The following is a 24,106-nucleotide window of genomic DNA, read 5'->3' on the forward strand; positions in this document are numbered from 1 at the left end:
GGAATTCCAAAACTCTGGAAAAGTTTGGTCAGCTTTGCGGAGCCCCACAAGCCTGTTCACAGATACGATCGTGGCTGGCGCTCCATCCATGGCTCTCGCAGTTAGTTTCAGTATCGGCAGATTTGCTTTCCAAATGCAGCCATCATTGTTTCTTTCACATCTGTGCCATGGGTTCTGTCTTTTAATGGCACAATATCAAGGAGTTCTTCTTTGATCACACCATCTTTTGACATAAATTGCTCATATATACAAATTTACATCAGCCTGAAAAAGACTAACGTCCTGGGACAAGGAACAGAAACACCACCAACCATTACCATTGATGATTACGAGCTTGATGTGGTCCACCATTTCACGTACCTAGGTTCCACTGTCACTGACAACCTATCCTTGGAAATGGAGCTTGACAAGAGAATTGGAAAAGCGGCTACCACACTTGTACGCCTCACTACACGTGTGTGGTCCAACCCCATGCTCACAGTGAAGACCAAGATGGTAGTGTACAACGCCTGTGTCATCAGTACACTGCTATACGGTAGCGAGACATGGACGACATACGCCAGACAAGAAAGATGCCTGAACACCTTCCACATGAGAAGCCTCCTCCGCATCCTGGGAATTTCGTGGCAAGACAAAGTCCCAGACATAGAGGTCTTGTCTCGTGCGGGTCCGCCTAGCATGTTCACCTTACTCAGGCAATGCAGACTCCGCTGGCTAGGCCACGTTCACCGCATGCCAGACGGCCGCATCCCCAAAGACTTATTGTATGGTGAGCTGGCCACTGGAAGTAGACGCACTGGACACCCACAGCTGCGATACCGTGAGATTGTGAAGCGTGACATGAAGGCTGTGGGTATTGACACAGAGAACTGGGAAAATCTCGCTGCTGATCGGTCACAATGGAGAGGAGCCGTGACCAAGCACCTCAAAACAGGTGAAGAGAAGCTGACACAAGCCGCCACAGAGCGGCGGGCCCGCAGACAGCTTTGTCAGCTCTGTCCAACAGTCAGCATACACATGCAACACTTGCAACAAGGACTGCCATTCACGCATCGGTCTCCACAGCCATAGTCGCCGATGCTTCAGCCAAGTACACAACTAGGATGCTATACCTATAGTCGACCCTGACCGACGGAGGCCAAAAAATTGCTCAAATACTGCCAGCTGAGGCTTGTCTTGTATGTCACAACACTCATCCAATGCGACACTAAAATACTCACAGGCTTGAAGGTCGGAGTGCAACTGTATTTAATAGCCATGTTAATGTCCGATATTCTGTGTTCAACCGTGTGACAGGACAGTTGAATGTCTGATACCATTTGATTTAGTTTGTCGTTTTCAGGAGACAAGATTTCAACATCACTGAGGCATGTTTTTACGAACTCCCCTTCATTGTATGGCTTTTTAGACTGTGCAATGTTCCAAGCAAGTTTATACGATGCAAGCGTTACGGTCTTTGAGTGCTTCATAAATTTTTGGAACAACTGTCTACTTTTCTGTCTGACCTTTCAAAGTGACCAACTTGTGGGTGCGAAGTTCAGTCCCCTTTGGAAGTTCCTGGTCGATGTTAGCATGGAGTGAACTGAAGCGCTGCTGAAGATTTGAAGCCTTGAAATGCGCTAATGATGCCTGACATACAAGGCAGAATGGTTTGCCATTACGTTAAACAAAACAAAACAAACTCTCCCACTCTGTTAAAAACGTCCTGTGTTCATCTTCATATTTTCATTTGGCTGTGCATTTTTTCCCTGCCATTTTGAGAGTGAATTTGGTAGGCCTACACTACTCAATGGATCTTCCCTCCAAGTCATTTAATGTACGCACATGCACGTGAGATACATGTGAGATGCACGTACTGTAAAAAAAAACACAAACACAAAATTTGACGTGAATGTAAGAGCCGCATGAAACTGGGCAAAGAGCCGCAGGTTGGCCAGGCCTGGTATACAGCTAAAATAAAGGAATTTGCCTCACTGTTCCAATACTTTTGGAGGGGAGTGAAACTGCTGGAAAATGTATTTTTATGCGATTTTTATTGATGTTCTATCTCATACAATTAAAATAAATAAATAACGACAGGATGAGCTACTTAGTACAAGTCACAAATGTGCACTTTGAATGCAGTCATCACAAAAGGTGGTCAGGAACAATTTCGCAGAACCTAGAAAGACAGTCTAAAATGAAAAAAAGCCTTAGTTAAATAATATCCATCATTAATTGGTTTCTTTGCAGCACTGTAGACAAGTGATTAAAAGAAAAAATCTATCAAAAGAGAATTTTATAATTCCTGTAATCTAATCTTTACTTAACCCGTTAAACTTCAGTGTACCGCCGGCTGTACACTTACTAATTTGCATAGGAATTTAAAGAATGTCCGAAGGCTGCAAATGCGATTATATAAACACTATACGCCGATGGAAAGCTTAGATTCTCATGAATCCGCTGGTGTAAACCACTTTCAGATGTGATTACCAAAGCGGATAATATAAACACATTTGTCCGACAAACAACGAATATCCATCCATCCGTTCTCTATACACGGCTTCAACGTACACAGCGCGACTCACATTTCCGGGTTTATTATTACACACAGATGAAAATATTCCACAAAAAACGGCCGTAATCCAACCTTGGACATCCAGACGACACAAGCCAGTAAAATATTTTGTCCAAAACATGTCCTGAAGTCGGTATATAATCCACAAATAGGTCGTTTTCAAGGAAATGCACCTCGTGATGCGCGTCCAATATTCCCTGTATTTCTCATCATATTTTTTATTTACAAATAGAATATTAGCGATTTTTTGTACTGAAAATGGCTGGAATTGACTGCAGTTTAAAGATTACTCTTAATCCAAGTGTTTTAGACAACACACACACACACACACACACACACACACACACACACACGGTTGGGCTTTTTTTTCCAGAACATTCTAGGCTATCCAGATCTTTCCAACAACTGATACTAAGATGCTTTTAGACTTTAGCCTTTATATTAAGAAAAATAAATATTTCATCTTGTGAAACTGCTATGCTTTTAGATTTGTCTGACAATATAATATTATCAATAGAGATATCTTTTCATAATTGCACAAGAAAGATTATCTGGAATCTGACAATGTCAGAACCTTGAAGTTTTAATGAAATATGTGCTCAGTGCCTAATCTAAATAACAGACAGGAACCAAACAAGGGCCTCCCAGTGGCCACTTTGCTTTGGGCACCCAGACACGAGTGGCTATCTTGCACATATGTGACCTGTGTTCGTCTTTTGACCACAACTTTTGAATCATTGCAATAAAAAGCAAATCCTCTTTCCTGGTTAAATACCTGGTACCGCTCCTCTCCTGTGTCTTTGACTCGATGAATTCATATGCCATTACTGAATGTCATTAACTTTGTATCTTTCTTCTTCCTGTAATTTGTGCTTTTTACTCTCTCCTCCCCTATTTCTAATCTGGACATTTTTTCCTGTTAGGGTAAAGGTATACGTCCTGCCAATTGTCATCGAGTGTTTGGGAAATTGTAATGTCAGCCTTCACGTCTCTGTAAAATTGTATGCTCGTTATTTGATGTAAAACGTTGTGATTCGGTGCTGTATAGATAAAATGTAAATGACTTGCACTGGTATACAGTTTTTTCATCAAGGTTTGAAGCAAAGTCTCATCCTACAAGTATTCCTGTGGGGCTCTAAAATGACAGGAATGTCAGAATTTCTAGTGCCCTCAAAAAGGAAACCTGTAGCTGCTTTGGAAAGCACTGCAGTACACTGTGTGTGTTTGTGTGTATACATGGCTCACCAACATATAGATCACTATAGAACTGAAGTTTTGCATGTCCTTGTGGGGGAGTGGGTCTGATCTCTCTGTACTTTCCATTAAGCTGCAGTACTGCCTCCTTGATGTTTTTCTCCACCTCCACACGATGCCACTGGTCATCATTTAGTGGTGCTGGTGAGCGGACACTGAGCTCCACCCGCTCACTGCCCACATCAAAAGAGAACAAGATCACTGAGCCTCCTGTAAGAACCAGAATAAAAATCAAGCATTAGGAACATTTTGGATGTTTAATCCTCACTGATTTCTCATTTATTTTGGAATTACTACATTCAAAATCTCTTTAAAAAAATACATACTTAATGAAGCTGCCCTCAGCTTTGTGCTGCCCAAATCTGAGCTATAGCCAAGTCAAATCAGAAGTATCTTATAAATCACTTTTCTGAACTCTCTTTTGCTTGAGTAATTCTTCAGACTATATCTGTCTTATTGTGTTTAAGTTATTTTAGGACCTTTTTCTGTCTTGTCAGATACCTTATGTTCAAATATCCTAATAACTCTCAGGAAAGTTTCCAGCTGATAAGACGGGAACCAGAAAAAACATATTTCTCCAGTATTAGTTTATCTTGACTAAATCCCTGAAAAATCCAGAATATAATTTAAAATCCCCTTTCTTACATATAAAACCCTTAATGGCATAGCTCCATGTTATCTTCAAGACCTCAATGCTTTTAATGAAAATTACTGAAATGAAAAGCTATTGCATACATTTTCTAAAATAGCCTGGACAAAATTTTTGTTAAAAGTGGTGATATGTAAGTGGATTGTAGTGAATATTCAAGAACACTCTTGTCTTTAAATTAGCTTCACTGGAGTGATTTATCTTATGTTATCTTATCTTCCCTTCACTCTATTTAAAAGATGAAAAGCATTCATTGTGGTGTATGGTATTATTGTATGTACCGTGGAACATTGAAGAGTTGAAGAGAGTTGTAAGAGAAGATGAGGGAAAAAAATAACTGTTAGGCATGGTCATACTAAAAGCTACAAGACTATCTCCAAGACACCTCATGTTCTTGTGACCATGGCTACTTACTGAAATTAAAGATGCCTAGGACTGTAGCCAACCTCCCTGGACGTGGTCACAAGAAGAAAACTGAGCCGTGATTAAACAAATAGATTTTCTAAATAGTTGAAAAGAAACTAAAAACAACATCAAAGTGTAATTCTCATTGTATGTTGATTTCTGAATAAATGCAGCCATCATGGAAGAAAAACAAGTAAGATACCACTTTTTGATAGAGAAACAAAAAAAGGCGAGACTGCAGTTGGGACAAAGTGAAGACTAATTTACAGCGTCTTGGTAAGCTCCATTTTCACCCTCTCTCTCCCTTATTCTTTGCGCATCCCCTTTTCTTCTTTTACACACGTGGACAAAATTGTTGGTACCCCTCAGTTAAAGAAGGAAAAAACCACAATTCTCACTGAAATCACTTGAAACTCACAAAAGTAACAATAAATAAAAATTTATTGAAAATTAAATAATCAAAATCAGCCATCACTTTTGAATTGTTGATTAACATAATTATTTAAAAAAACAAACTAATGAAATAGGGCTGGACAAAAATGATGGTACCCATAACTTAATATTTTGTTGCACAACCTTTCGAGGCAATCACTGCAATTAAACGATTTCTGTATTTGTCAATGAGCGTTCTGCAGCTGTCAACAGGTATTTTGGCCCACTCCTCATGAGCAAACAGCTCCAGTTGTCTCAGGTTTGATGGGTGTCTTCTCCAAATGGCATGTTTCAGCTCCTTCCACATATGTTCAATGGGATTCAGATCTGGGCTCATAGAAGGCCACTTTAGAATAGTCCAACGCTTTTCTCTCAGCCATTCTTGGGTGTTTTTGGCTGTGTGTTTTGGATGGTTGTCCTGTTGGAAGACCCATGACCTGCGACTGAGACCAAGCTTTCTGACACTAGGCAGCACTTTTCTCTCCAGAATGCCTTGATAGTCTTCAGATTTCATCGTACCTTGCACACTTTCAAGACACCCTGTGCCAGATGCAGCAAAGCAGCCCCAAAACATTACTGAGCCTCCTCCATGTTTCACCGTAGGGACAGTGTTCTTTTCTTCGTATGCTTGGTTTTTGAGTCTATGAACATAGAGTTGATGTGCCTTACCAAAAAGCTCCAGTTTGGTCTCATCTGTCCAAAGGACATTCTCCCAGAAGCTTTGTGGCTTGTCAACATGCATTTTTGCAAATTCCAGTCTGGCTTTTTTATGAGTTTTTTTCAGCAGTGGTGTCCTCCTTGGTCGTCTCCCATGAAGTCCACTTTGGCTCAAACAACGACGAATGGTGCGATCTGACACTGATGTACCTTGGCCTTGGAGTTCACCTTTAATTTCTTTTGGAGGTTGCTCTGGGCTCTTTGGATACAATTCGAACGATCCGTCTCTTCAATTTGTCATCAATTTTTCTCTTGCGGCCACGTCCAGGGAGGTTGGCTACGGTCCCGTGGGTCTTGAACTTCTGAATAATATGAGCCACTGTTGTCACAGGAACTTCAAGCTGTTTAGAGATGGTCTTATAGCCTTTACCTTTAAGATGTTTGTCTATAATTTTTTTTCGGATGTCCTGGGACAATTCTCTCCTTCGCTTTCTGTTGTCCATGTTCAGTGTGGTACACACCTTTTCACCAAACAGCAGGGTGACTACTTGTCTCCCTTTAAATAGGCAGACTGACTGATTATGAGTTTGGAAACACCTGTGATGTCAATTAAATGACACACCTGAGTTAATCATGTCACTCTGGTCAAATAGTTTTCAATCTTTTATAGAGGTACCATCATTTTTGTCCAGGCCTGTTTCATTAGTTTGTTTTTTTAAATAATTATGTTAATCAACAATTCAAAAGTAATGGCTGTTTTTGATTATTTAATTTTCAATAAATTTTTATTTATTGTTACTTTTGTGAGTTTCAAGTGATTTCAGTGAGAATTGTGGGTTTTTCCTTCTTTAACTGAGGGGTACCAACAATTTTGTCCACGTGTGTAGTTCTCCCTTCCTCTCTCTCTCGCTCTCCTGTGCCACTCTCTGCAGTAGCTGCAGCGAATCACAATCAGTCTCTCCACTCTCATCAGCAGAACTCTGGGCAGCTGCAGCGCAGAACACTTGTTTCATCTCCCTGACAATAAAAGCCGGTTCCACACTACACACCCTGCCAGATAGTTGCTTCAGCATCTGCTGTCAGTGTTCGGCCAATTGTACATTCCTGCTTGTGATTTTTCTACCTTGTCTAACCCATGTTTTCCCTGTTGTGCAGTTTCTGCTGGTCATGCTGCCTGGAGCTGCTTTGTCCTGCCTTTTCGTGCCATTCCTGCCAACGGTCCGACACTCACCTCTGGAAGAGGTTATTGGTCCTACCTGCCTCAGCACTGTCTACACTACCCAACCTCCAATTCTCACTTTTTGCTCTAGTGCAGGGGTCGGCGAGCCGCATGCGGCTCTTTCCTCCCTCTGTTGCTGTTCCCTGTAGCTTTGGAAAATAAATAATCAGCAGGCTATTTAATTCAAATTTCTTTTATTTTAGCTTGTTAGTTTTCAAAATTTAATTCTAAATTTGAAGATTATGGTGATCTTGTAACATCAAAATAAAACATCTTAATTTTTTGTCTAGCAAAATATGTGTCCAAGCCGTCAATCTCCGACACTCGCCAGCCTGCGTGTATTCATTTGGAGTCCTGTTGATCTTCGGATTCCAGTGTTTGCGCTACATTCATTCAGCTGCAGCGAGCCACCATTCCTAAATCCTAGCCGTCGCTCCTTCAAATTTCTTTCTTTTTTTATTGTCGCAAATACACCACCGCCGCACGTCTCCGCCTTCACAGCAGAGTCCTGCATTGTGTCAGGTACTCCTGAGTACTAAGGTAAACTACGGATAATTGTCTTGCTCAGTATCTACTCTTTGATGTGTCAGGTTAATACGGCATTAGTCGCGAGAGCACGGATCAATTTCACGTCCAGCATCCAGGCAGCAGGTCAGAGAGTCAGAGGAGTGTCGTCTTGGAAAATAGAGCAGCGGCTTACCAGAGAAAAGTTATTGGCTTAAGATAACTCATAATAGACTTTACAAGTTAAATAGACATTCGCAAAATATTGATTTCCAGCTAACATTACGTAACATATGAGGTCCAGGAGTAAAAATGACATTAACCAAGTAAGATGAATATTAGTGGTAGGACACAATTAAAAAAATGAATCTGTCTAATTAGAGGCTTTGTAATTAATTAATCACCACTGATGGCATCAGAAAGCAATATCTGACATAATCAGAAAAGTTTTTCAGTTTAAATAATTTTTGGTTGATGACTGAATTGGTGAACAGACATATACGTTAACTTAAAAAACAAGTGTGTTTATTTATATTTATCTGCTTTTTTCATCTGTCTACTACATTTACAGATTACTGCAAACTCAAAGTTCATTAATAGCGATTATATTCAATATTTTAAAGATTTTTGTAAACTCAAGCACTTTCACCATCTCGAAAAGAGGTCTATTATGGGATGGATACACTGGCTTGAAGTGCTGCGGTGATCAGAAAACTATTTGTTGGACAATTTGCAAATAACCACGCTTTTATCCAAGCTGCCATCAGGAAGTTTTTAAAAGAAACTTTCTGTCCAACACACTCAGTGTTCTCGTCTTCAATCACTGTTCACCAAACTTCCTTGTGCGCTGACAGTGCATCCTGTGAATCTTCTTCACGGCTGGAAAACAGACTTTAGGTTCATTAGCGCTACCAACCTGGCTGGAGTGTTCATCAGTGTTATCGGTGTGCCAGAAATTTGGGAACTGAGAAAGGTGCGATTAAATACATAATTTTTTTTAATGCATTATTTTTTCTATTAATTAATTAGTCAAAATTAACAAGGGCATAGAGGTAAAAAGCGATATATGCAGTGCTGTCCTCATTTTAAATGTCAAAAGGATTTTGCGGCTCCTGGTGTTTTCTTTTCTGTGGGAAACAGGTCGAAATGGCTCTTTGAGTGTTAAAGGTTGCCAACCCCTGCTCGAGTGGATCGGCTCCCACCTAGCCATTCCCCCTGCCCAGCTCTTTAGTAAGTTTTAATTAGTTTATTCTTCTTATCCTCACCTTAGTTTAAATCCGGTTTATTTAGAAGACTTAGTGTTTAGTTAGAATTCCCTTGTTTAATTCATTGATTTGGTTATTCTGTTGATACAATCCTTTGTTGAACCTTCACTGGTCTCTGCTGTGTCTGTGTATTCTCTGCTTGGGTTCAAACTCAGCACCGTGTCAAACTGCTGTGTTGCATGTGACACAGAGTGAGTTGAATCTGTGCAGGGCACAAAGACATAGGAAGATTATCAAGGCTTTCTAGGCAAATGTAGAGCTTAGTCTATGTCTCCATTTTTTTGTGTCTTATTTATAATCACATGTTGCAAGAAAAATTGAAAGCAGCATGTTGGTTCTGGTAAATTTTAATGGTGGATGCTAAGTACATTTGTTACTTTCAGCTTATGTCAGGGAAAACTTGTGTTTTCCTAAGTGAAAGATTACCAATAATTTTGGCCACATCGGTATACAATCTTTCTGTTTAATAGTGGCAGTTAGTTAATATAATACATTTAAAAAAAATGTATGTGAGTTAAGTGACAGAATTTGGGGATTTGTTCTGTGGCAATCTCTTCTGGTAGCATAAAAGTCTAGAAACATTACAGGATCTTTACACATTACTTAGGCTGAAAAAAAATCTTAGACTACTCACAATAAGTTAGGGATATTGTGAGGTCCTCAGTGGATTTCATACATAAGATATTTGCTTCACTTAAGGGATTTTTGGGGATAGGAAGGCTATTGGGTGCTAGACACATCTCACTTTGTTTTCCACGTAATGGTCTCTCTGTGTACAGTGTCCCTTACTTACTGGGGTCAATACCAAAAAAGACAGCCCTTTTCAACATTCTAGGGGTATAAAAAGCTGGTATTGTCACTAAGTCATTCCCAGTTCATCATTCAAGCAGCCATGAACACACAACGTCACTTAACGGACGAGCAGCACCACCTGGCCATAACGCACCTTCAGGTCAGTAGCAGGCAGTCAGATGTTGCTCGTGAACTCGGTGTGTCTCAAAGCAGACTTGCAGCAAGACACAGAACCACTGGCAGTGTCGGTGACAGAGCCAGGAGTGGAGCCCCATGAGTGATGGACCGCAATAATGACCAGTACCTAAGGACCTATGCACTCAGACACCATTATGCAACTGCCACACAGCTGCAGGCCTGTTTACGAGAAGTGAGGGGTACTAGGGTTTCCAGACAAACCATTTGCAACTGACTCCACCGCTTTGGCGTGAATGCCAGACAACCGTTGCAGGCGACTCCACTGACACCAAGACACCGCCGTGACCATTTGCAGTGGTCACAAGACCATGTGACCTGGACAATGCAGCAGTGGTCTACCGTCCTATTCGCTGATTAGTGTCCGGTCACCTTGCATAGAAATGGGGGTCATCAGCATTGCTTGAGAAGGGAAGGTGAGCGATACGCCGAGATCAACATGGTCCCATCATAGAACCCATCATCAACACACTTCACTTCACTGAAGAAGGCTCAACAAAGACTCTTCTTCCTTAGGAAACTGAAACGTGCTGGTCTCTCCCCTCAGCTCCTGGCAAACTTCTACAGGGCCACAATAGAATGCATCCTCTGTCTTGATGTAACATTGTGGTATGGGGGCTGCACAGCTCAGGAGAGAACTTATCGCGGGTGGTGAAAACAGCACAGGGGATTGTGGGAAGTCCTCTTCCAGACCTGGACTCGGTATGCATGGGCCGGGTCCAGAGGAAGGCCCGACGTATCGCTGCCAACCCTACCCACCCGGGAAATGGACTGTTCATTCCGCTTCCCTTGGGGAAATGGTAAAGGAGCATAAAAACTCTGACCTCCAGACTGATAAACAGTTTCTACCCCAGAGCTGTCCAGTCCATTTCCCCCCTACACACACAACAGACTCACTATGTGCAATAAAGAACTGAATCTTGCACTGGACTGCACTTTACACTGATCCTACTGCTCATGTGCACTAACTCTATTTATATATTGATATCTTTTAAGTATTTTCTTTAAAATGTATTTGTATATAGTGTGCTTTTTTCTCCTTTTTTATCTATGGCTGGGAGTCACCAATCATAATTTCGCTGTATGAAAACACAATGACAATAAAGATTCTTGATGTTTGATTCTTGATCCCCCAATTCCGCCAGCACACCCCCAACTTTCTGTTCATGGATGATAATGCTCTACCACATGGTGCCAGAATTGTCACAGCTCGACTTCAGGAAGTCGGAGTGTCTCATATGATATGGCCAGCAATGCCCCCTGACCTGAACTCCATAGAGCATGTCTGGCACCAGCTTAAGCAGCCACTGGACGCTCTTACCCCACCCCCACATGACCTGGCAGAACTGCACGTAGCACTTGTGGAGGAGTGGAACGCATTGCCTCAGAACAACATCATGAGGCTAGTTAGAAGCATGAGACGTCACTATCAAGCTGTCACTGCGGCAAATGGTGGAAACACCAACTACTGACTTTGTCAATTTTGGTTATTTGGGGCTATCTTTGTTATTGTCTAAATTGTTGGGGTAATAAATATTGCACTCATGAAAATGGTGCTTCTTCTCATTCATTATTAGTAATATCAAAAGGAATTGTTACTTATTTCATTAAAATTCTGAACAAATAGGAAAAGAACTCATGTAAATAATATCTTTAACTTATTGTGAGTAGTGTAAGTTAAAAGTATTCATGTCTTTGCTACAAATATGTTCCTGTCCCTTTGGTTCTAACATGTTGTACAGTGTGTGTACATACACACCTCTGAGTTCGATGTGAATGGCACCAGGGCTTCCCAGGTTTTCCAGAAACACTCCATGAGTGGAGGATGTCTTAAAATAGAAGGAGATGTCAGTGCCTGTTTCTCCTCTGTAGGAAGGGAAATGGAGGAAGGAGGCAGGGCTGGTGAACGAGGCTGCGTTCCAGTAGTTACCTTTCAAAACGACAGCAGGACATGCATTAAAATGCAAATGTTTATCTTACAATAAATATTTAATGTTCTCTGGTAAAACACTGTGTGTGCGTTTGTGTGAGGAAAAAGCTAGAAAAACACTCACGATCACCCTGGCATTTGAGTGGTCCTATTGTAAGCTTGGCTTCAGATCCAGCTCTGCTTGTATCACCAATCACAACCTGATTGACTGGCAAATGGTCTTTGTAGACCAATAGGCCTGCATCCTCTCTCCTGAACATTCAACACACATACACACAGACATCGACAAACAAGACACATTTTAGGGGCCAGTATCATGGTTGCTTTATACAATATCTAATCATCCAGTGCCAGGACTCAAGGCTTTCCAGCAGAACATTATATTAGAATTAGAACAAGTGGATTGATGTTATTCACTTCACCTATCAGTGGTCATAATGTTGTGGCTGATTGGTATTTTGGAAGCAAGGGACGTACAATAGAAAGAAACAACAGAAAACACAAATTTCCTGGTTGTATATCCCGAGCATACACCTGTCATGTAGTAATAGTGTGATTATCTAAAAGGAAAATTTGATCTGCTGGCTGCCACAGCTGTTTTGGTGAACACAAGGATGACATTTTTGAGTGTGAATATAAGAATGCTGTATCCTTAACTTGTCAAAAATGAGAAGCTGCTCAGCTGAGCTGCTAAAGCAAGATGCACTAACCAGGTACGCAGGTCAGCGTCACAGTTACAGTAGTGTTTGGGGTCAGTACAGTTGTGTTCAATACCACAGGAACACTTCTGTATCCCTGGTCCTGAACCCCCCCAGTAGAAATGCCTCTCATTGGCTCTTCCTACCCACCAGGTAAATGGGTTGCCATCTGAACATCAAAGAAACAAGTTAGAGTCAGTTTTTTTTTTCATTTCAGTTAGATCAAATAATAAGTCTTATTTTGAAAATGTCCTGCTGAGTTAATGACTTGTAACGTGATTCTGTGTTAATGATAAGCACTCTGACATAGAGTACATCTGTATCACATCAAAACCAAATTATTGTTTATTGAGTGATGGATACTTCACCTGGACTGCTGAGAAGACGAGACATTCGGCACGCATAGGCTACATACTGTTCACAGCTCACTGCACTGCTGGTAATTGACAACACCTGGTCACAAAAGGGACAAAGAAGGAACTTCGTGTATGTTTTATTTACTAAATACCAAATCATTATATTTTAATGAGAAACTTCTAACAACACATCATTCCATGTCACTTATATTAAGAGGTTTTCTCCGTAGTACACAGTACCTCTCTACTTTTCTGTTGATTAGTTCCTTGTTGGAGTGGTCTTGAATATGTACAGCATGGTATGGTTTGGTACCTACTGATATGATAATTATTATAATATTATTGTAATGATTTCTGAGAGTTTAATTAATCTGTTTAGGTTCCCATAATTATAAATTAGTCCCAAACAAATTAAACAATAAATATAGTTTGACATCTATAGGGAAAAAGGAAAACAGAAAGCGACAGGAAATAATTTCCAAATGAAAATAGTGATTGTGTTTAAAAAGAAAGTAAGAGCAACAGGATGTGTAACACAAATTTAATTTCATTGCTGGAAATGTTTGGGCTGTAAAAAACAGACATCATACTGAATTCACACTGTGTCTGTAGCACATAGGTCAAGTTTTGTCCATGCTGGCCATTATTTGTATAGTGGCTTGTATTTTTTGGTAGTCCCAAATGTATTATTACAAAAAAATGTTCTAATGTAGAATTGGCAGTTGGCTATTTTTTTTTACAGAATGTCCATTCATTCTTTTCCATTGAAATTTCTACTTTAATTTAATTCAGCTTGTGGCTGTAGGCTACTTAAAATCATGATCAATGTATTACCTACAAACAAACAACAAGAAAATGCAATGAAAAAAATTAGAAAGTATAAAAAAGAAGTGTGTGGCATGATGTACCTGTTCATCAGTCACATTATAAGTAATCTGCAGCACTGCTTTCCCTTCCTGGTCTGCCTTGGAGATTGCTGTCTGAGGAGACAGGTTGTTTCTCAGTGTGGTCCAAACCGTTTCCTCTAAAGGACCAGAAAACAATGTCAATGTTCTCTCACATCTTCTGGAGCAAAAATTTACCACATGCATGACTTGAATCCCACATACAGAGAAACATATTATCATTGGTGTACATTTCCATACCACAGTACCACCTGCTGTAACAGTAGTAAATGCTGTATAAAAAGGTATCTTACATTTACATCTTAAGCCACCTGAGAAAATTAAATGGCCCACCCAACACAACTCTCATTGTGACATCTCACCTGCCATTTCACAATTGACTCTGAAGGGGGCAATAGAGCCACTACCATCTGGGTCAATCCAGTAGCTTCCTGAACTCTTCCCCTGGTGCTTATACTCCACACAGGATTGCTGATACAGTGCTACAGAGGAGAGCCGACACACAGTTAAGCCAACACAAAGCAGTGTGTGAGTGTGTGTGCATTACCCACGTTGTGGAGAAACAGGTTTACACATTCACACTATGGGCAATCAACTTTTTATTAGGTAAAATGATAAAATTTCAGGGAGAATGCTTAGAGGAAGGTGAGGTTAAAATTCACTCAAACTTAGGTATTGGTTAGTCTACACAAAACCAATGAATTTATGAATGCACTCACAGGTATGGCATGTAGCTCCAGTGTAGCCCGTACCGCTGCAGTTGCAGTTGAATGTGTCCCATGTTTGAGAGCAACGACCACCATGCTCACAGTGGTTAGGAACACACCTGACATGACACAAAAATGCACAGCAAACTGTCAACAGTGAGAACACAGTCATTTCGAACCCACAGTATTTGCTGTGAACTAACCACCAACTGTGCTTAGAATTACGTTTTCTAAACTGTATACCTGTCTATAATGGCACACATATCCAGGCTGACATTTTCAAAGGTTCCAATGAGCCCCTGCTCCACAGCCCTAAGGTCAGCCAAATGATCATCGATGTGGATCATCTGCATGCAGCCCTGGAAGGACCGCTGAAGTGATCGTGCATTAGTGTGTAGAAAATAACCTGGAGACAAATGGAAGAGGTCAAAGGTCAATATTACAACCATTTAAAGAACAGAAATGGAATAAAACCAATGATAATTGGACAATTTATCTGTACCGAGTCTTTCTTATACTTTCTGACACCCTTTCAACAGTAGCCATAATTCTAGATCACTTACGTCATAAGGCTAAGCCCCCTGTTCCTGAAAAAAATAGACACCAATAGACAATAAATGCAAAAAATGATGATGATTTGCATGTAAGTAAATAATCACTAGACTATATTTTCTCTCAGTTATATTTCCCACCATGTAGGTCTACAGTTTCAGTCTCCTTACAAATAGAATTATAACACGAACTAATGAAATAATACAATGAAAGCAATTTGGGTACTTTGTTGGGAAACGATGGGTTCAGACAATACTGTAAATATGAAGATTTAGTATAGTCAAAAGCTGACCTCAGGCTATTAGAATAACGTATTCACTATTTTTGTTGAACTATAATGTTGGAACATCTGAGATTAAGGTACCAATCTGTTTCATTTAGGCTACCTTGTTCTGATCACAGATGTATTAAAAATGACTCCCAAGACACAAACATGTTTTGCACACACTGTTGCTCAATGAAATCTAGCTGGTACAACCATGTCCGACCAGTAGCGTGAACGCGGAAATGCCCGGCAGCAGCCGACCAGGCGAGTTTCGTGTTGCGGTGACGGACTGGCTTGGCTCCATGCCAGTGGAAACGCAAACTGGTTTTTAGAATGAACCAACTAAGCTCTGAACTAGCACTAGCTACTGGAGCCAGCGGGTGGAAACACGGTATATGGGTGCGATCGATTCTTCGCCAATTGCCGACCACTGTTCTATGATCAGGGTGAAACTCCTGGAAAGGTGCTTGCATGGTGAATGAAATAACAGCAGGCTGATCTTTTAGGAAATTCTTCAAATACATTCTTACTTCAAAGGCAACCCATGACAAATTAGATGTTATTTATTACACAATTTCACCAGCCACACCCACATAAGATAAATGCCAGACTTGTTGAATCTAAACGTCACTTGCACTCAGGCCCATAATATTTGGACATTGACACAATTTTCAACATTTTTGCTCTACACCATCGCAATGATTTTGAAATGAAACAATCAAGATATGCTTCAAGTTTAGACTTTCAGCTTAATTCGAGGGTATTTACATCCAAATCAGGTAAACGGTGTAGGAGTTACAACACATTTTATATGTGGAAAAAATGTGTTAACGTTGAAATATTTACGGTCCTGATGGTGAATAAAACCTGTTTGGGCCTTGCTCTAAAGAGATTCAAGAACTGATGCAAAACAAAATCATTGACATTTATCAGTGAGGAAAATGTTACAAAGCCATTGTTAAGGCTATGGGACTCCAGCTAAACACAGTGCGAGCCATGATCCACAAATGGAGAAAATATGGAAGTGGTGAACCTTCCAAAAATACCAAAATTTCTCCAAGAGCTCATCGATATCTCATCTATGAGGTCACAAAAGAACCCAGATGAACATCAAAAGAGCTGCAGGCCTCACTTGCTTCAGTTAAAATCAGTGTGCATGATTCCACAATGAAAAAAAAAACTAGGCAAAAATGGTGCCCATGGGAGAGTTGCAAGGTGCAAATAAAACCAAAAAGAACATAAAGGCTGGTATTTGCAAAAAAAGACTGCAACATTAAGTGTAAAAAATTTGAAACAATAGAAGAAAGCGGCAAATGCTTTTATACAGCACTTGATGCCTTACAGTGTCCTTCAACTATGTCGTGAAGAGTTGTAGCAACAACCTGATGTGATATTATCCTTTCCGAATCTCACACACAAGAGGCTGAAATGGTAGTATCAATGCACGCAGAAAAGGCTTTTGACTGGGTGGAGTGGGGATATTTATTCTCGGTTATCAACAGATTTGGCTTTGGCCCAAAAATATACAGTGGGTACGGAAAGTATTCAGACCCCTTGAAATTTTTCACTCTCTGTGTCATTGCAACCATTTGCCAAAATCAAAAAAAGTTCATTTTATTTCTCATTAATGTACACTCACCACCCCATCTTGACAGGAAAAACTGAAATGTAGAAATTTTTGCAAATTTATTAAAAAAGAAAAACTGAAATATCACATGGTCATAAGTACCCTGCAATTAGAAACACTTGGGAATCAGAGCTTAATGTTACTTTCTCAGCTGACTGTTGGCAGAGGGCCATGGAAAGAGTCAACACTACCTCTCCTTGTGCTAGTTTGACACCGATACAGTTTCAGGTTTTACACAGGACACAGTTTTCCAAAGTTAGGCTTCACAAACTATTTAACACTGGTGATATGTGTGACAGATGCTCCCTCTCATCTGCTAATCATGTGCACATGTTTTTCTTCTGTCCAAGCTGGGTCCATTCTGGTCCTCTTTTTATGACACACTATCTAGAGCTCTCAATTGGCCCATGGTTCCCAGCCCTTTTATCTCAGTTTTTGGGGTACCTGAAGACTTTGCTTGCTTTTCTGTCAGGGAGAGAAATGTTATTGCTTTTTCCTCCCTTGTGTCACGCTGACAAATCTTACTTCACTGGAAAGATCAAAAACCTCCATTTTCTAATCTTGGTTGAAAGATCTAATGTCCTTCATTCATTTAGAGGAAATTAAGTTTAGTATTAAAGGTTGTTCAGATCATTTCCATAAGACCTGGGGCCCTTTTCTGTCCTTACTCAATACTATGTCACTTTTGGTAGACTAACATATATTTGACAGCTTCAAAGAGCAGGATGCTAATAGGCTATACAGATCAACTTGGAACACACTGTAATTCTTTTTGATACCTCGGTTTACATCCTATAATACAATTTATTTATTATAACTTATTATATTTGCACTGGTTTTACTTTATTTTTGTTTACTTATTTGTCTAATATATTTTGTTATCCTTTTTTAGGTTTTGCTTCTATTGTCAATGCTGGTGTTTCTTGTTATCTACAATTCTATAATTTTCTTCATCTATATGTATGTATGGGGGGGCATTGTTTGAGATGGCGTTTTTTTTTGGTGGGGGGATGGGGGACGCGACATAATTGGGTTGTATGTCCCCTGAAGAGAACGTAAGTAAATGGTGAAAACCCACTAAAAAAATACATGGGGAAATAAACCAAAAATAACAACCTGATGTGATAACTATAGGTCACTTGCGGAATCCCGGTTCTCAGAGTAGCATGAGTGAGATGTCTCGCTATGGGATATGCCCCTGCGTATGCCTCAGAAGCATTTATCTCATTACGTCAATCCTGATTGGCTGGTGATTGTGACGCCTGCATCAGGTGGAGCCACCTATCCTTAAGTAGCCTGCGCTACCACGCAGCATCACTCAAAATAAGTACCTCTTTTTGCTTCGCCCATCAAGAAGGGCTGTTTGGTGAGACATCTCACTCATGCTACTCTGAGAACTGGGGTTACGCAAGTAACCTATAGTTCTCATTCCTAGCATTCGTTTCGATGTCTCACTATGGGATATGTAAACTCCTGTATTGCCAGCCATGCTTATCTCAAGTCAACCACCACCACTCAGGGAACGGCTCTCTGCTCTAAATGGGTCCAGTACTCATCACTGCATGAGCCAGGCTCAGAGCAGAGACGTCCAGCTTATAAAAGCGGCTGAAGGTGAGAGGTGAAGACCGGCTTGCTGCTGCACAAATTTCCTGTGCAGGAAAGCTCCTCTGACACCATTCCTCAAACACCCTACACTTACAGTCATAAAGAGACCTAGTGGACAATGCCCTAGTGCTCTGAACAGTGTTAATCACACTCTATGGGAGCCCTGTAGTATTCAAATTACACCACTCACGGACCAGGCCCGTTGGGCCAGGCGCTCCGGGTGTGGGTGAAATACTGCTCCCCCTGCCTGGGACAGCAAATTCCTGCACAGGGGAATCTGGCATGGCTGTCCCGACAGGAGCTGATATATCTCTGCTAGCCAGTGCATGGCTGGTCAGTGCGGAGCTATCAGAATTAGAGTGTGGCGATGCTCTCTGACTCTGTCTAGATTCGGAGGTATCAGAGCTAATGGGGGAAAGGCGTACAGGAGAACCGGCGGCCAGACGTTTGCAAGCGTGTCCATGCCGAGTGGTGCACCTGCATTGCTTATTGAGAAAAACAGCGGACACTGTGCATTTGCTCTCCATGCAAACAGATCCACCGCGGCTTAGCCAAAGTGGGCCCACACCTGCTCTACGATGACTGGATGTAGTGCCCATTCCCCGTAGAGCGACGCACCTCTGGACAGCAGGTCCGCCCCCCAGCTGAGAGCCCCTGTGACGTGAGTGGCTCTCAAAGACAGGAGACGCTTGCTGTACCACAGAACCAGTCTACGTGCCAGCATGTGTAATTGCCGGGAGTGCAGACCCCACTGACGGTGGATATATGCCACCGTCGTCGTATTGTCCATTCTCACTAGGACATGATGTCCACTGAGAAACGGGAGAAAGCGTTTCAGTGTGAGAAACACCACTAAGAGCTCCAAATAGTTTATGTGAGAGCGCTGGAGATCCTTGCTCCAGATGCCCCTCACACATCGGCCCTCACATATACCGCCCCAGCTGGACATGCTCGCGTCTGTAGTGATCACTTTCTGGGACAGAATGGGCCCCATAGGCACCCCCTTCACCAGGAAAGCCGGGTGGTGCCAGTGGCGTAGCACCATTACGCATGGCACACTGACCGTCACCCTCTGTGCACCATGACACACAGGGTCCAGCCTGAGGGAGGACACCCATCGCTGGAAATCCCTCATGTACAGGCGACCGAGTCGGACTACCAAGATGGCTGAGGCCATCAGTCCCAGTAGTCGGAGGCATAATCTGAAAGGGACCTGACTGTGCAGGGTGAAGCGCAAGAGGCAGGCTCTGAAAGCTTTCACTCTCACTGCTGACAGACGAGCTGTGAAGGACACTGAGTCTAGTGATAATCCCAGGAAGATTATTTTCTGTACTGGAGATAACACACTCTTTTCTGAGTTTATCATGAAACGCAAGTCAACCAGGTATTTTATGAGGGTGTGTGTTTGCACTATGGCTTCCTCTCTGGACCATGCCAGGAGGAGCCAATCGTCCAAATATGTGGCCAGACTGACGCCCCGCTACGACAGCGGTTGCAATGGCTGCCTCGGTACAGTGGTACACTCTCGGGCTTAGTGATAGACCGAAAGGGAGCACTCTGTACTCATAACAGACACACAGAAAAGCGAACCTCAGATATTTCCTGCGCAGAGGATAAGTCGGGACATGGAAATATGCGTCCTTCAGGTCGACTGATGTGAACAGTAGCTCTGATGTAACATACGAAGTAGGGATGCATGACCTTGTATGTTCTGAGGTATTTCTTCAAGGCCCGGAGATCCAGGATTGGGCGAATCCTGATCCCTCTTCGTTTGGGTACCAGAAAATACCTGGAGTAAAAGCCACTCTGACATTGTTAGGGAGGTACTACGCATATTGTGCTCTTTGACAACAGCGAATGAATTTCCTTCTGAAGAACACGAGCTGACTCTCCGTGCACCTGAGAATGCACTATACAGTGGGGATCGAAAGTTTGGGCACCCCAGGTAAAAATTTGTATTAATGTGCATAAAGAACTTAAGAAAAGATGGAAAAATCTCCAAAAGGCATCAAATTACAGATGAGACATTCTTATATGAAAAAAAAGTTAGATTTTATTTCCATCATTTACGCTTTCAAAAAGCAGAAAACAAAATAATGGCGTCTGCAAAAGGTTTTGACTGATTCTGATTTTACCTTTATATTTCACCTTAAAACCTGTTGATCTTGCTTTGCTTGGTGTCTTTTTTTCAGCACAACCTCACCTGTTTGATTCTATAATTATTTATACATTTTGATATAATGTAGGAACACACTTGACCTAAAATTACAGAAAAAATACAAACTCTAAGCAGGAAAAAGTTAGATTTTTTTTTACTGTGGACACCATTAACGTGTATCGAACCCTTTTCAGAACTTAGAATGAAAATATAAATTGTTTATGTCATAAAATGATGTGCAAATTTAGCAGTAAACACAGTTATACACCATTATTTGCACTAAAATGCAGGAAATTTTTAGGCGCTTTTGCACAACTATTTACAAAATCATCATGAGTCACAATAAAATTTTAGATAAATGAATTTGTGCCACTCCAAAAAAACTTCTGTCCACCACAGTCTCTACAAGTCTCTACATACTAGAGAAACGAGGGGGAACAGCGGCAAACTGAAGCCTGTAACCGCGTGAAATCATTCTCAGAACCCAGGCTGAGCGTGTAATGCCCATCTCTCTCTCATCATCAGTCATGGTATGCTAATTAACCAAAACGGTGTTAGCTGGTGTGCTAATTAACCGAAATGGTGTTAGCTGGAGGGTCGCAATTTGGCAGCTAGCGTTCGGCGACGGAGCAATAGCCAAGTTAGCTCCAATCTATGAACAGTTAAGCTAAGCTAACTTGTGCTTAGAAAGTTGAGATATGCTACACAAAGCGATAAGAGGTGTTTGAGTGATGCTGCGTGATAGCACAGGCTACTTAAGGGTGGGTGACTCCACCTGACGCAGGTGTCGCAATCACCAGCCAATCAGGATTGGCGTAATGAGATAAACGCTTCTGAGGCATAGGCAGGGGGCATATCCCATAGTGAAACATCAAAACGAATGCTAGGAATGAGAACACATAAATACAGACACTGTCGCCACATCAAGAAACATGTAAGTTATTTTAATTTGCTGATATTCCTTTTGAGTAATCACCTCCAAAATAGTAAGTTCCTCCAGTCTGGATCTGGATGGGGATAGCTGTCCTGACTGTGGATGCCTCGTCTCCATCAACTGTCAACATAGCATAGTTTTCCAATGCATTGAGATGGACGCTATGCCACTGGCCATCATTCAGACCTGAACCTGAAGGGCAAAACACATTTCAGTAAATACAATTTTAATAGGATAAAATTGGCAACAATAATAAAAACTGGAAGACAAAACAAAAAAGCTAAAAGCTAAAAATGGGTAAATAATTGAATTGAAGGCTCATGAACTTTCATTGAAAAAAGTGCTGAGGTCACCTGATGAGACATCAATACGTGTGTTTTTCTTCTGTGTCACATTCATGTAGACAGTGACCTTGCCCTCTGTCAGTCCCACCTCCACCCAGCCATCAGCCAGTGCTGTGAACATCAGCAGTCCATTGGGATTCCAAGTCCTAAAAGACAAACTGACTGATAGAGTGTCGCTGTCACTCTGACCCAGCAACCGCAGGAAGGACGTGGAGTTAAAGAAGACGGGGAAGGAGTTGGACTCAGCACAGAAGAATGTCAGGTTACGCTACAGTGGAAGAAAGAGAAAGATTTTTATTAAAAACAGAAATACATTAGTAGATTCTGTTCTAAGTACAGTCCAGCCATGATGTACTGTCCTTGACCAAAGTATTATGGTTCCTGATGACTGTGGGGACAAAAGATCTCCTGTACCGTTTGAGCGGTACAGGAGATCACAGTGCAGCACAGTGAGATGAGTTGCTCCTCTTTCCAGCCAGGATGTTGTGAAGAGGGTTGCTGGCATTGTTAAGGATGTGTGTCTTCCAACCACAGTTCTCAGTGAGCCCAAGCTCCTGTCAAAGACAGAGCCAACCTTCTTGTTTTGTTCAGCTGCCGAGTATTCCTCTCAGTCGTGCAGCCAAACCAACAAAAAACAGCATAGAAAAGAACGCTGGCCATCACCGACGAGTAGAATGCAGGCAGCATTTCACTGCCTACAAGGATCTGAATCTCCTGAGGAAGAGCACCTGTGTTTGCATGCCACTTCGGTTTGTTGTCAAGGTGCAAATCTAGGTATTTATAGGTTTGCACCACTTCAATGCCCTCCGCTCCACTGGACAGGCTGAAGCAGTGGCTCGCTAAAACCTTCTCCGTGATCTGGAAATGTTCAGCAGAAGGTACTTCTTAGCAGTCACCGATGGCCTTTGTCAGGTTACTGTACTCATGTTTCTGCCCATTCTTGATACATGCCACAATAGCTGTATCATCAGAGTACTTGTGAATATGGCAGGACGGGGGGGTCTGCGACATCATATTTCGCCGATTTACAGTCAGGTCCTTTCAAAATTCCCCAAAAGAACTACTCATCAGACTCATGCTAATGACCACCATTAGCACACAAGGGCTCAGTGACATCTGTGCATTTCAACGACCCCCACCGATACTCACAACGACCATCGTTGAGTAGTCAGATGAGTCTTGGTATTGGTCGTTGGAATAATAATAGTCCTGAACACACCTCACGGAGGTTTAAAAAGCTGAGGCAACACCAACCACCACCAGAACTGAAGAAGCCTCTTGGATGAGAGGGGAAACGTCTTCAAGCAACTTTCTTAAAGTCTTGATTGATTTAAACAACTTTGGATAACCATGACCTGGATAAATGAGAACCTACACAGACATCGTGGAGGAGGAGGTGATGAGAGAAAGGAGTGAGATAGAGATAGAGTGAAGGATGTGATGGGAGGGAAGGGGTGAAGTGGTGCTTGGGAGGTGATGTGGAAAGGAAGTGAGGCAGCATGGAGGAGGTGCTGGAAGAGTAGCTGCAGTGAAGGAGGTGGGGAAGGGAGTACGTCAGGCAGGGCAGAGACTGGCCTCTGTGCCAAACCACTTGAATAACTGGTTGAACTGTTCGGCTGTGTCCACATCCCATGCTGCTGCCTGACTGTTGTTCTTCTTGTAGCCTGTGATGGTCTTCATTTCCTTCCACATAGCTACGGTATTGTTATCCTCCAGCTTCCTCTCCAGCTTGGTCTCCTAGCCTGCTTTAGATTCCCCTTTAGCTCACTCATGTTGTGTCCTCTTTCTGACTGAGGATTGGGTTGACACTGCTGGTGATCAAGAGTGAAAGCAGCATACTGTCCTTACACGAATTGCAGTGTCCCGGCAGAAACTTACCGGGCTTTGCAAAAGTTCTGTTACACTCGGTTTCATGATCTTTAGAGACGTTTACATGTCGGAGTGAAAAATTCCATTGAATAAACTGAAAGTTCTACCTTATAGGCAGGTGTCCTTAATACAAATGTTTTTCTCCGGTGAAGTTGTATCAAGATGGAAGTTAAAAGAGTTGAGATATCTGCTCTCCTTTGTGCTGAACATCAGCCGGATGACCGTCC

General features: G+C 41.8%; 1 protein-coding gene across 1 annotated transcript in view; it reads right to left on the minus strand.

Moving 5' to 3' along the window:
• Positions 1-24,106, minus strand: part of LOC110970274 (contactin-associated protein-like 2) — a 93,095-nt gene that overhangs the window by 23,760 nt on the left and 45,229 nt on the right. Inside the window, exons 8-18 of the mRNA XM_051953317.1 lie at positions 22,020-22,278; positions 21,709-21,858; positions 14,769-14,931; positions 14,538-14,644; positions 14,181-14,300; positions 13,822-13,937; positions 12,926-13,010; positions 12,570-12,726; positions 11,984-12,111; positions 11,689-11,859; positions 3,803-4,021 (exon numbers count right to left, since the gene is read on the minus strand). Of these exons, the coding sequence (XP_051809277.1) occupies positions 3,803-4,021; positions 11,689-11,859; positions 11,984-12,111; positions 12,570-12,726; positions 12,926-13,010; positions 13,822-13,937; positions 14,181-14,300; positions 14,538-14,644; positions 14,769-14,931; positions 21,709-21,858; positions 22,020-22,278 (1,675 nt within the window). The remainder of the gene's footprint in view (positions 1-3,802; positions 4,022-11,688; positions 11,860-11,983; positions 12,112-12,569; positions 12,727-12,925; positions 13,011-13,821; positions 13,938-14,180; positions 14,301-14,537; positions 14,645-14,768; positions 14,932-21,708; positions 21,859-22,019; positions 22,279-24,106) is intronic.

Source organism: Acanthochromis polyacanthus, chromosome 9 (genome assembly GCF_021347895.1).
Source record: "Acanthochromis polyacanthus isolate Apoly-LR-REF ecotype Palm Island chromosome 9, KAUST_Apoly_ChrSc, whole genome shotgun sequence".
Classification (NCBI taxonomy): domain Eukaryota; kingdom Metazoa; phylum Chordata; class Actinopteri; family Pomacentridae; genus Acanthochromis; species Acanthochromis polyacanthus.